General features: G+C 45.2%; 1 protein-coding gene across 1 annotated transcript in view; it reads right to left on the bottom strand.

Annotated features, from left to right (window-relative positions):
* AKNAD1 (AKNA domain containing 1) overlaps window positions 1–13,792 on the bottom strand; it is a 41,435-nt gene that overhangs the window by 26,975 nt on the left and 668 nt on the right. Inside the window, exons 2-5 of the mRNA XM_064372749.1 lie at window positions 8,010–9,097; window positions 6,300–6,339; window positions 5,698–5,846; window positions 5,537–5,599 (exon numbers count right to left, since the gene is read on the bottom strand). Coding sequence (XP_064228819.1) covers window positions 5,537–5,599; window positions 5,698–5,846; window positions 6,300–6,339; window positions 8,010–8,999 — 1,242 coding nt within the window. The 5' untranslated portion in view covers window positions 9,000–9,097. The remainder of the gene's footprint in view (window positions 1–5,536; window positions 5,600–5,697; window positions 5,847–6,299; window positions 6,340–8,009; window positions 9,098–13,792) is intronic.

Here is a 13,792-nt window from a genome sequence, read left to right as displayed (position 1 = left end):
CACAAAGCTCAAAAGTATAGTTACTTCTGATTTCTCTCTCAGAACCCACTCAGAGGCCTCTGGCCTTCCTTAGTGGGACATTTATAATCCTATATATTTGCAGAATGGTTTTTAGCTTACAAAGCATTTTCCCATTCCTCATCTTATTTAATCCACACATCAACGTTGTAAATGTGGTAAAGTATACGTTATTATCCCAGTTTTACAAAGGAGGAAATTGGAGCTCTAGCAATACGTCTGAAACCACACGGATCTTAAAAAGGAACTGTAGTTACAGGGCCTGGGTTTCAGTCTGTGGGGAATTGGAGGATGAGATGGGGAAGGAACAGCAGGAAGATTTAGCCAAAGCTGTGAATGAGTCTTCAGACGTCACTACATGCAGCCTTGGGCAGATAAATGTTTAAACTGTGCAGGACATGTTGAAGATGTATGGAGGCTTCAGTCTCACATCCCCAGTCACTGAACGTTCCCTGAGCACTGCCTGTGTCTGCCCCTGGACCAGAAGTGTGAGATTAAAAAATTATATTAGGCACTGTCCCTGGTCTTAGAGATGTTATTCCATTGAGATAAGAGACTGTGACTTAGAGTACTTTGCCAAAGGCCAGAAACGGTGGCTCATGCCTATAATCCTAGCACTTTGAAAGGCTGAGGCGGGCAGATCACTTGAGGTCAGTAGTTCAAGACTGGCCTGGCCAAAATGATGAAACCTGAAAACCCCAACTCTATTAAAAATACGAAAATTATCTGCACATGATGGTGTATGCCTGTAATCCCAGCTACCCAGGAGGTTAAGGCAGGAGAATCACTCGAGCCCGGGAGGCAGAGGTTGCAGTGAGCCAAGATCATGCCATTGCACTCCAGCCTGGGCGACAGAGCAAGACTCCATCTCTCTTTCTATCTGTCTATATCTATAGATGTAGATATGAGCTCAAGAGCTCTGGCTTGGGAATAGATAGATAGATAGATAGATAGATAGATAGATAGATAGATAGATAGATGATAGATACCTTTGCCAAGGCCCAGTGGATGGAGTGCAAATTAAGTCAGGCTTAAAAGATGCTCTGGAGGGCTTGGACCAGGAGAGAAATTGCCCAGGGCAGAAACACACCTCGGTGAGCTTACGGGATCAGGCACAACTGGGTTCAAGTTCAGACTCTCTCACTTACTCACTGTATGATTTTAGCAAACTTGAACTCTCTAAGCTTCAGTTTCTACATCTGTAAAATTAAGATAATACTCCTTGCCTCATATTTAAAAAGCTAAATGAGATAATGCATTGTGCCAGGAGTATAGTGCATACTCAACAGCTTAGTAATTCTATTAATTTTTTTTTATTTGAGACGAAGTCTCTCGCTCTGTCACCCAAGCTGGAGTGCAGTGGTGCGATCTCAGCTCACTGTAACATCCACCTCCCAAGTTCAAGCAATTCTGCCTCAGTCACCCAAGTAGCTGGGATTACAGGTGTGCACCACCACTCCAGGCTAATTTTTGTATTTTTAGTAGAGACAGGGTTTCACCATGTTGGCCAGGCTGGTCTCAAACTCCTGACCTCAGGTAATCCACCTGCCTTGGCCTCCCAAAGTGCTAGGATTACAGGCGGGAGCCACCACTCCCAACCAATTCTTATTAATATTAAAAATAAATAAACAAGAGTTTGGAAACATATTGGCTAAAGGGTATATAAAAAATGGTAAGTGTGGCAGGTACTTTTCATTTCTCCCCGGTTCATCCTCCATCTTTCTCTGTGCTGACTTTTAATGGACTGCACCACAGGCTCCCCTGTGCCCTGGCTTTGCTTATTTTTAGTCAGTGGAAGGCAACAGCAGGAGAGAGGTGGTGGAGGATGAGATGGGAGTGGTTTTTTTCCTCCCTGTGCCATCATGGAGTTGACTCCGTCTCTCCATCAAAAGCCACAGGGCTTGTCAGCTACTCCCACAGTGACAGCTCTCTAGGCTCCAGGACCTGCTTTTCCTCTGCTCCTTCAGGACAAAGGGGAGCTCCCCAGGGTCCTTCCAGGACATGCTTTTCCATCCCTCATTGGTTTCCCTTAGCCTTGCCCACATTGTTGTAAAATAATGCCTTTGTTCAGCTCTCCTCAGGCTCCCCATGTCAGAACCCTGAATGACACTGTAAATCTCATAGAGAATGCTTGAGTGTCTAAGCTTGGGAAGTGAGAAGAATGTGGTAGACCTGACTGAACTGAGGAATTTGGAAAGGCTAACAGGCTCGAAGATATCAATGCTGGACAAGTTTGCAACTTTGCAAACAAGGCAGAGTTTGCAGTGAGGGTGGGTTGCCCAAAGTGGAGATAGACACAAACATTTGTGCTATAGATGAGAAGTTAGGCCAAGAAATTAAGGAACTGGAAGCCTGAAAATGGCAGGTGAAGCCATGAGGGGGAATTAGGTGTTCAAGGGAGAAAAGAGAAAAAAGCAGCCAGGCGCAGTGGCTCACGCCTGTAATCCCAGCACTTTGGGAGACCGAGGTGGATGGATCACAAGGTCAAGAGATCGAGACCATCCTGGCCAACATGGTGAAACCTTGTCTCTACTGAAAAATACAAAAATTAGCTGGGCATCGTGGTGCGCACCTGTAGTCCCAGCTACTCGGGAGGCTGAGGCAGAAGAATTGCTTGAACCCAGGAGGCGGAGGTTGCAATGAGCCAAGATCGCGCCACTGCACTCCAGCCTGGCGCCTAGCAACAAAGTGAGACTCTGTCTCAGAAAAGAAAAGGGAAAAAAGCTAATTATGAATTCTAATTCAAGATCTTAAATTGTGTTATGCTGCAGAAGATAGGGCACGGTTTTCTAGGCAGAAATGTGCATCACTGAATTCTCGTAACACCTCTGAGAGGGAAGACGTGCTGCAACATGTCTACAGCTGTGTAACCAGTAAGTGGAAGTGGGACATCTGCTCCAAAACCCAAATGCTTCCTGCTGTGTGGTGCTGCTCGGACTGAGGCAGTTGCTTGTAGCCCTGTCTGGCTTCTTTCAGTACTGAACCACCTGGGCCCAGATGTTCCAGACCCCTGGCTGATACTGTCAGGAGCCACCTTTACGCTCCTCTGAGTCAGCAGGGATCCCCACATACCTGATAGCATCAGGAAGCAACTTCCCACATCAAGGCTTCTGAAGGCTCATGCCTGAACCAGTTTTCTCTGTTTTGCTTAGCCCTTTAAAATTCTGTGTTCTTCCAATTTCTGAAATCCTAGCTATCTGGAGATCTTGTTTATCTATTGTTTACTCCAAAATCCCTGCAATCTGGCTTCCAGGTTTACCACTTCATTCAAAATCAGGCTTGCCAAGGACCCTTATAACCTGTTGATTGCCAAATCCAATGCACTCCTTGTTTGGGTCCACACCCCTCTCCTTCAAACCCTCTTTTCTCTTGGCTTCTCCACCTCTGCTTCTCCCCAGCTGCCATTTCTCTTGAGTCTCTCCTGGACACTCTTCACTTCTTACTCTGCATATTTTGCCTGGTCCGCCTCATCCACTCCAGAGCATCAACCCATAACTATGCCCAAATCTACATTTCTCACCCAAACAGCTCTGTAGGCCAGATCCATTGGTCTAAGTGCCGACTGGACCTCTCCACTTGGATGTCCCAAAGGTAGTGCAAACTCAAAATGCCCCAAACTGAACTTGACATCTTGCCTCCTGCCTGCCTTCCACACCCATTCTCAATGGGATCCTCTACTTTTATTCCTGACCTTGATTACCCAAGTCAGAAACCTGGAGCTCTTCCAAGCCTCTTTCCTTCCTCTAGTCAGCCCTTTCCATCTGCCACCATCTCCCTAAACCCCCAGATTTGTCCCCATCTCCATCCTCATTGCCAGCCTTGATTCAGGCACTCACGACTTGTTACCTGGACTCTGGCTCCCTAACCAATCTCTGTGCCTTCAGCCTTGCCCCCACAGTGCTTCCCACTTGTCAGCTTGAAAACCTTCAATGAGGCCTGGTGTGGTGACTCACACCTGTAATCCCAACACTTTGGGAGGCCGAAGCAGGCGGATCACCCTGAAAGCAGGAGTTTGAGACCAGCCCGGCCAATGTGGTGAAACCTGGTCTCCACTAAAAATACAAAATTTAACCAGGTGTGGTGGTGTGCACCTGTAATCCCAGCTACTCAGGAGGCTGAGGCAGGAGAATCGCTTGAACCCAGGGAGCAGAGATTGCAGTGAGCTGAGATCATGCCACTGCACTCCAGCCTGGGCGACAGAATGAGACCCTGTCTCGGGAAAAAAAAAAAAAAAAACCCTTCAATGCTGCCCAATTTCTCAGCCTCAGGATGAAATCCAAGCTCCTTGGCATGGCTTAAGGGCCTTCATGATGTACCCCTGTCCACCTCTCCCATCTCCTCCTGACCCCTGTGTCACTGCATGCTCCCAAGCACAGTATGGTAAATCACAGTGCCCACAGCCCCTCACACTGGCAGCACTTCCTCACCCCTGTGCCATTGCACCTGCTGTGTCCTTTTTCTGGAATACCCCTTGGTCCCCTTCTGCCAAGCTCATCCCTATTCCTCCTGTAACACCCAGCTCAGAAGTGACTTCCAGGAAGCCTTTGACATGTCCCCTCACCGGCAAGGGTAAGCCTCTTCTAGGTGCCATCGGCATTCTCTGTAACATTTCTCCAGCTGCATTTTAGTTACCTGTTTACCAGTCCATTGTTCCTAAGAGACTACGAGCCACTTGAAAAAGGATTGTTTCTTCATCTTCAATCCCTAGTGCTTACTACAGGGTCCGGGACGTAGAAAATACCTGACAAATGTTTGTTGAACGAATGATTTAATTAATATGATGAATGAGTGAATAATCAACTGTGTCTTTTAGCATGTGGGTCCCCCAGTTTTTGTCCCTGCTGCTGGGTTTCTGAAGCACCTTGCTTGTTTCTGTGTCAGAACTTTTGACCTCCTGCCTTGTTGATGAGCCAACAGCCTCAAGTGCATCTTCGATGTCAGCAAATTTCTGGTTCTCCGAGCCTCAGCCTTCATCCTATTGCTCCACCCCTCTTCCCATGACCCTGGCACTGACAACAAGGCTGCTGTGGTGCTGACATAAATTAATGGTTTGATTAAATGCAGCAACTAGCAAGGATGTGAAAGTAAAACAATTTGACCTGAAAAACATTGCTTCGAGGTTGATTTTATGAGTATTCAAAATTATATTTAATTTCCAAATAATGGAGATTTTTATAACCTCAATCCACCAGAACCCATCAACCATGACAGGCGCACCCTTTGTAACTGATTATGGGTTCTTCTCTTGAACCTACCGTGGTGTCAGATTAATTACGAGTAACTGGCAAGGAGTAATAGCCATGAGTAATAGATCCCCTGAGAAGGAAAGAGGGCTAAATAGATACAAAAACAGAATTCTATGCTCTTTTAATTAGCCCTGTAAACAAAGATGGTTTAATCTTCAGCAAAACATTTCCACTCCCACCACTGTCGAGAAAGCCTGGCACTATAAAGACATTCGTCTTTATCCAAGCCAAATCCTCTAATCAAGATTTTCCAACAGGATGAAATTTATTACCAGCTTCTTGTCTTGCAAATGATAAGGAGAATCCCGTTTTATTCTTTTGGAAAATTCTTGTACCTGCAGTGAAAAAAATTCCAGTCTCTCATTAATAGCATGGCGTCTCATGTATGAATTTGGTTACTTATATTGTTTATAACAAGCTTTCTAAGTATTACTTTAGTCTTCAGTTGATCCGTCTGTTCTTTTAACTTCTGACACATCTGTTTCCCTTGGGATAACTTTTGAAATATGTAAGGAGAACTTGAGGAAGTGCCTTTCTGAGAGGTTGGTGACAACTTAGAGAGACTTGCCTCAGATTCTATTCCTATACAAGAAGGAACACATTTGGGCTACCATTCATCTCAACTTATCACAGTTTTACTAAGTACCGAAAACAGAAATCTGTTGCAGTCACCACCACTTGCTATTTTTTAGAAGAAATACTTTTTTCAAAATGTATATCTAGGCCAGGCGCTGTGGCTCACACCTGTAATCCCAGCACTTTGGGAGGCCAAGGCAGGCGGTTCTTGAAGCCAGGAGTTCAAGACCAGCCTCAGCAACAAAGTGAGACCCCACTTCTACAAAAAAAAAAAATTATCTAGGTGTGGTGGCATGCATCTGTAATCCCGACTACTTGGGAGGATGAGGTAGGAGGATCACTTGAGCCCAGGAGGTCGAGGCTACAGTGAGCTGAGATTGTGCCACTGTACTTTAGCCTGGGCAACAGAGTGAGACCCTGTCTCAAAAAGACAAAAGCAAAACATTAAAATATTAGTACCTTTGAGAAGTTCTTGGTGGATTTGTACTGTAGGCTCCATCTGCACAATTAAAGATTAAGAAAACATTACTGTTGATATTGATCAATGACACCACTATTCATAATGACTTAACATGTTCGGTCATCATAGACGCAGCCAGTGTTGTAGTCAAGAGCCAGGGCCATGATGCCAAGGCTGAGTTCCACTCTGACACTTACTTGCTGGGCGACCCAAGCAATTGCCTCATCCACTTATAAGCCTCCAATTCCTTGGCAGGAAAATGGGAATAGCAAGTGAACCTACCTCAGGGAGTTACTATGAGGATCTCAACTATATGATGGATATAAAACTTGCAGTGTCCAATTCTCCAATCTGAATTGACAGGACTAGAAAAAAATCAGATACCTGACCTCAAACCCCCATACCAGAGAAAGATGAGCCTGATATCCATCTGCTCCTGCTAACCACAGGCACTGAGAACAGGACACAACGAGGATGTTCTCCTGCAACTACGACGAGGAATCCCAACGGTTCCCAATACCATGGGAATGTAGGTTTCTCTCAGACTTAGAGAGCATCCCCATCATGGCCAGGTGGGCTGTTGGCTCAGGTGTGGATGTAGGGGGTTTTGCTCAAACTCCCCAGAGCATTCAGTTGAAAGAGAGGGGAGCTAAGGAATGAGAATGGAAATGGAAATTTTAAGAAAGAAAAGAGAAAAATTACTTCTAAGGTTAGGTTACAGAAAAGAAGAGAGAGAGAATAGAAATGGAGACAGGCAGTGTGATTCAGTCCAGAACACTTCAAACAAGGCTCAAAGGAAAGACCATGCAGTCTAGGCAAAGTGTCAAATAACTAAAATGTTTATTTTGATTATTAATATGGATTTACCTTACTATTGGGCCTCAATAATCCATGAGGTCCTGAGCCTCAGCATGTTGGGAAGTTGGTAGGGGGTTGTGAGAAGATGGGGTAAGGGAAAGGGGGAAATAGCATAAATTAACCATTAACAAAGTTTTATACCAAATGATTACCAAGATAACAAGCTTGAAATCCATTATTAAAGATCTTCATTCCATTCAACTTAGCATTAATAACTAAGGGCATAATGTACATATGACACAAGGCTAGGCCTCTGGAGGAAGTTAGGCAATGGAAAGCCAAAAAGATACAGTTGCTGCCCAGAGCCTGAGAATCTAGTGGAGGAAGAAGATGCCTCTGTTCTTATGATCCAAAGCAGGTGAGGTACACACGCTGATGAAAGGACTAAACAGACAAGTGTGGGAAAGCTCGTGACTTGGGAACCCGAAAAGTTACGTGGCCCAAGGGGGAATTGAAGGAGGCCATGAAAACGAGCAGGTCTTTGGTAAGTGGAGATGGGATTGCCATGCAAGGCAGGAACTCAGAGAGCTCAGGGCCTAAGAGGTTCGGGACCAGCCAGGGAACTGGGGATGACTCCTGAGGAAAGGCAGCTAAGTTTAAGTGAGGAGAGTCAAATTCCGGCTTGCGGAATATGGATTTTATTCTCTTATATGTTTTTGTCAGCATAGCCCCTGATGCTTCTCATGAGGACATCGAGAGTCTGAGCGGCCATGTCACTCACACAGGGTGACCCAGGGTGCTGAATAAAACCTTGGAACTAGAACCAAGCTCTATTCACCCTCCAAATCCCACACTCAAAGAGATGAGCAGGGGTCCCAATTAGTGTATTTACAGGAGACAGTTTCATTTACCTGGATTTGTTGTGAAGTTTCAGTGATTTCCCTTTTCTGCTCTTGATGGTGTTTTTCAGCACAGGGTGACTCACGCGTGGTTTCTAAAATATCTTGCACAAGAGCAGGTTTATCTCTCAACTTGGAAGAGCTGGCTTGTTTAGCTATTGCAAGTGGGTTATCAACTATTTCATCTTTAGGAATTTTCACTTTGGGAGCAATCTTAGAGAAATCAGCGAGCTGGTAATGAACTTGACCTTGGCCATATTTGAACCTGTTGCCCGAACTTGCTTTTTCACTCTGCTGTTTCTGGGGAGCCTGCCCTTGACAACCGTTTTGTTTATCACCTGGACCTTTGATTTTAGTTAAAACATTTACATTTTCTTGATGGCCGCTATCTCCAGCAGTCACTGGCTCATCTAATTCAGAGGTATTTTCTTCTGTCATGGTGGGAAAACTGGGCTTATCACTGTTTTCACCATCCCTTTGGGGGTTGAGTTGGTCAGTGAATTCTCGAGTTTGTTCTTTTGGCCGAGAATTCTTAATATAACATGAAATCATATTTTTAATATTAGCTTCCTCTTCAAAACTGTCAGCATTTGAGATCTCTGGGAGGGTTTCACAATCAATGCCTTGACCTCTTAAGAACGGCTCTTTGGAAAGATGATGGAGTAAAATATCTGGAATGCTTGACTTAGAGGCATCTCCTTCCTTAGCTGGAATATGAGGAGTTGCAGTGCGTTGTTTCTCTTCCTCACTTTTTTCACTGGCAGCATTTTCAGTCATTTTACCCAGGGGCATGGTCATAGCTGTATTTCCACAAGTCTCATTATGCATAGCCTTCTCTTGAGGGTCGTCTGCTATGAAAATAATTTGATTTGAAACTTCAAGGGCATCCTTTTTTGAGGTAAAATTGTAATCATTGCATATCTTAATCTGGGAGAGGTCCCCATCATAAGGCAAATCCTCCTGCTTATAAGTCGTGTCTTGTGAAAAATCGGCCTCGTCCATGTGGGTGCAGCCCGCCCTCTCTCGTCCTCTGCCGCCTGAGCTGGCCGCTGTCAATTTTCACAGTAGCTCTGGTTCTCACTGACCGTCTTCACTGTGTGCTGTTCGGTGTGAAATGAGAACAGCCTCATTGTTAAAAATATTGGAATAATGTATACAACTATACCAGAACAAAGGGGATGTTTTTTAATTGGAAAAATTCAGTTACAAACAGGAAGGCAGACAACTCAGCCACAAGCTGACCCATCCTCAGTCCACACTATGTTAACACAATCAGTAGGATAAAAGCAAGCAACGGGCAAAAAAGGAGAGTGTTAGATTTTTCATTTTTCATTTATTACATTTTGAGGGAGACATTGGTCTACAGTTAATGGTCAAATATTTATCAACCTCCCTTAGGAGATACTATTTGGAGTTTATTCTCCCAAAATAAGAGCTTGGGATTCAAGTAAAGAATTGAATTTTTTTTTTTTTTAACCACCAGAGCCACGCCTTGTCCACACATCACTGACAATCTTTTAAGCTGTGTGGCGGTGGAAGCCAGCCTCGCTCACACGTAACACCCACCCTCTCCATTTTGCTACTTTGTCACCTGTTCCTTTAAACCTCCTTCTCACCTTCTCCTGACTTTCCCTTGCATGTCTGAGAAGGGCAGAGAAGGACTTGCAGAAATATGACCAAGGGGCCAGGTGCAGTGGCTCACACCTGTAATCCCAGCACTTTGGGGGGCTGAGGCAAGCAGATCACCTGAGGTCAGGAGTTCAAGACCAGCCTGGCCAACATGGCGAAACCCCATCTCTACTAAAAATACAAAACGTTAGCCGAGTGTGGTGGCACACGCCTATAATCCCAGCTACAGGGGAGGCTAAGGCAGGAGAATCGCTTGAACCTGGGAGGTGGAGATTGCAGTGAGCCGAGATAGCACCCCTACACTTCAGCCTGGGTGACACAGTGGGACTCCATCTCCAAAAAAGAAAAAGAAATGTCACCATGAGACAAATAGGCTTTCAAACACCCGGAGGCCAGTCTGCAGCCAAATGGCCCTCTCCTAATTCACACTCGGGCAGGGACCTAGTCAGAGAGGCTGCCTTCCCTGAGCAACCCCCGCCAGTCACCACATTCCAGGTGGCAGGCTGGTGGCACCAGAGTCTTTGGGGATGGTCCTGAAAATGGCTGGAGTAAAATCAGCTGCCATTTGGTCTAAGTCCTGTTTTCTCAAAATTTAAAGCACCCATTCAGATATCTCTTTCTGATTTGTGAACTTTTGGGATGATTCCTCAGAAGTAGTAAAATTATCTCAAGTTTTAGCTGGGCTAACTGAGGTTCCGTCGTCCCTGGAGCATAGCCCAGGGTGACCACAGCTTCTGGCAGCCTCCCTTTCCCACACAATGATGAGGTTGGGTGAGCAGGTCTCTGAAGTTCTCTCTCCAACCAAATTTTTATGAGTCTATAAATCAGTGATTTATTAGGTAACCTCAAAAGCTAAAATCGCATGTTTGACCCAAAAAAAATTTTTTTTAACTAAGTCGTCCAAGAAAAAAAGGAGTACAAACTAAATGTGGTAAAAGCATCTGTGAAACGTTGTACAAAAATCTTAATTTATAGTCACATGCCAATATTAGAGACCCAAATCAAAAAGATTCTCTGTTTAGAGAGGGTGGAGAGAAAGGAGAATATCACTGTAGGATGATTTTACATCATTCATAGAGGGCAATATTTTGTAAAGTGAGGCACATTTTCATGAGTAGACTTATAGGCTACTCTAACCCACGTTGAAGAACAAGGGAAAAGCCTTCCCAAGAAAGTGGAAGGCACAGCGGGAAAGCAGAGTGGAGAGACACGGAAGGCACGGCCGGAAAGCAGAGTGGAGAGACACGGACCTGAATTCTGGCTTCCCTGCTTTCTAGCTGTGTGTCATCTGGCAAGTTCTTTAATTCTTGTGAGTCTCGGTTTCCTGTTCTGAAAAACAGGACTAGCAACACCTGAGATCAGGCATGTAAAGTACTTGGCATAGTGCTTGGCACAGTGAGAATTCCACACATTGTTGTTGAAAAATGAAAAAACAAAACCAGTTTCGGTATTGGGATACTGAAGGATGCCCAGGACAAGAGGTGAGGCACTCCTTATCCATGGGGTTATTTAGAGGATAAAGGAAGGAACTGCATATGTAAAACATAATCTCTATAAGAACTTTAAGACAATTTTAAAACTCAACCTGTAAATAAATATATTTGAAGGTTAAAAAAAAAAATCAGGCCAGGTGCAGTGGCTCCTATAATCCCACTCCTGTAAATCCAAGCACTTTGGGAGGCCAAGGCAGATGGATCACTTGAGCCCAGAAGTTCAAGACCAGCCTGGCCAACATGCTGAAACCCAATTCTACTAACAGTACAAAAATTATCCAGGCCCTGAGTCCCAGCTACTTGGGAGACTGGGCAGGAGAATCACTTAAACCCGGGAGGCAGAGGTTGCAGTGAGCCGAGATAGTGCCACCGCGCTAGCCTGAGCAACAGAGCAAGACCCTGTCTCAAAAACAAACAAACAAAAAATCTCTGAACAATTTAAAACAAAATATTGTCTAATTTTTTAGAACAAAAAAAGAGAGAGTATCTTTTTTTTTTTTTATTTTTTGACAAGGTCTCACCCTATCACCCAGGCTGGACTGTAGTGACACCACCATGCTCACTGCAGCCTCAACCTCCCGGGCTAAATTGATCCTCCTCCCTTAGCCTCCTGAGTAGCTGGGACTTCAGGCACACACCACCACACCTAATTTTTTTGTAGAGATGGGGTTTAACCATGTTGCCCAGGCTGGTCTCGAACTCCTGGGCTCAAGTAATCCACCTGCCTCAGCCTCCCAAAGTTCTGGGATTACAGGCATGAGCCATTGTGCCCAGCCTGAAAGTATATTTAAATGCCTACAGAGAGAAGGGTAGAAGAAGAAAACATTCTGGTTTTGCAAGACTTTTAATGACCCAAGCAACAGCCCCAAAGTTATCCTCATGCTTTCTTTATGTTTTCAGGAGCTGATCGCCAAACTCCATGCCCTTCTTGTATAGGAAGGAAAGATACTTTGTTGGCCAAATTCCCACTTTTAGAATATAATTCTATTAAAACTGATAAAATTTGAATTTTGCTCTGGCTCCTAAGAGAAAGAAAAAGAGGCCATGCACAGTGGCTCATGCCTATAATCTCAGCAGTTTGGGAGGCTGAGACAGGAGGATTGCTTGAGGACAGGAATTTGAGAACAGCTTGGGCGACAAAGCAAGACCCTGTCTCTACAAAAAAAATTTTTTAATTAGCCAGGAGTGGTAGTAAGTGCCTGTGGTCCCAACAACTTGGGGGCTGAGATGGAGGATCAACTGAGCCCAGGAGGTCAAGGCTGCAGTGAGCAGAGATCACGCCACTGTACTCCAGCGTGGGTGACAGAGCGAGACCCTGTTTCTCTCTCTCTCTGTCTCTCACACCCACACACACACACACAGAGAAAGGAAAAGAAAAAAAAGAGTGAGATACCATTAAGATAAACCAGAAGTCTGAGGAACTTTCTCATTACATACAGGAAGACAGCTTCTGTTGTTATTATTATTATTTGTGTGTGTGTGTGCAAAGTATCAAGAGGATTTTTCTGGAAAAGGACAATCCATACCCTTAGCATTGTAATGGGCTCCTTTCAGATAGCTGGAGGAACTGGAACATCTTCCCGCGTCAACACTCAGCTGAATCTTGAAATCCAAAGGCACATCCCAAGAGATTCCAGTCAGAATCCAACAGAACCTTTCTGTAGAATCCCAATGTGATTTGCTGAAGCCAGGTGACTATATCTGAGGCCACGCCTGCTTATGCAGCTCTCCTAACCATTATATGCTCAGCAATAGCTCACAAGTCACTCTGAGATGAACACTTTGAGCAAACAGGCCCAGGACATCACAGTGACCCCGCCTGTGAAAACACTGCAGGCCGGGCCCTGAGTGGGAATGAACAAGGTGGTCACCATGCTGACAGCTCTTCCCTATGTGATTACTTTATCATGAAGTCTAACTTTGATGCTAAAGTGCTAGCCTAAGCTCACTGACCTGCCAACTTAGAGAAGAAGGTAACTACGGCTAGGATGACTGGGAATCTGATGGACTCAGTTAAGAATTTCTACAGATGGGGCCGGGTGCGGTGGCTCAAGCCTGTAATCCCAGCACTTTGGGAGGCCGAGGCGGGTGGATCGCGAGGTCAAGAGATCGAGACCATCCCGGTCAGCATGGTGAAGCCCCGTCTCTACTAATACAGAAAGGTTAGCTGGGCATGGTGGCGCGTGCCTGTGGTCCCAGCTGCTCAGGAGGCTGAGGCAGAAGAATTGCCTGAACCCAGGAGGCGGAGGTTGCAGTGAGCCGAGATCGCGCCATTGCCCTCCAGCCTGGGTAACAAGAGCGAAACTCCGTCTCAAAAAAAAAAAAGAATTTCTACAGATGGGAAAGCCAAAACACCTTAGTGGCAGGAGGCCAAAGATGGTCAGTGAATCATTGTTTCTGGCTGGTAGGTGAATTTCTTCTTTTCACTAAGCCCGTTTTGTGATAATACAGTTTTCCATATTGAGAGGATTGTTTTCATCACCAAAGGAAAACTATGGGGCCATGTTCCCGTGGCAATCTCTCTACCTCATTCCCAGTACCCTCTGTTCTGTGTTTAAACCTCTACCAACCAGGCAAACTGTGGGAGATGTGTAGGACCCAGACACGGAGGAGAAAGCAGGCATTGTTTCTTCTCACCCTCTTCTGCCCCTCCACTAAAGTACCAACCAGGTA

This window comes from Aotus nancymaae, unplaced genomic scaffold, assembly GCF_030222135.1.
Source record: "Aotus nancymaae isolate 86718 unplaced genomic scaffold, 86718_ANA_hifiasm-v0.15.2.pri h1tg000007l, whole genome shotgun sequence".
Taxonomy (NCBI): domain Eukaryota; kingdom Metazoa; phylum Chordata; class Mammalia; order Primates; family Aotidae; genus Aotus; species Aotus nancymaae.
Note: the sequence above shows the minus strand (reverse complement) of the source record. Positions and strands in the feature narration are given on the sequence as shown.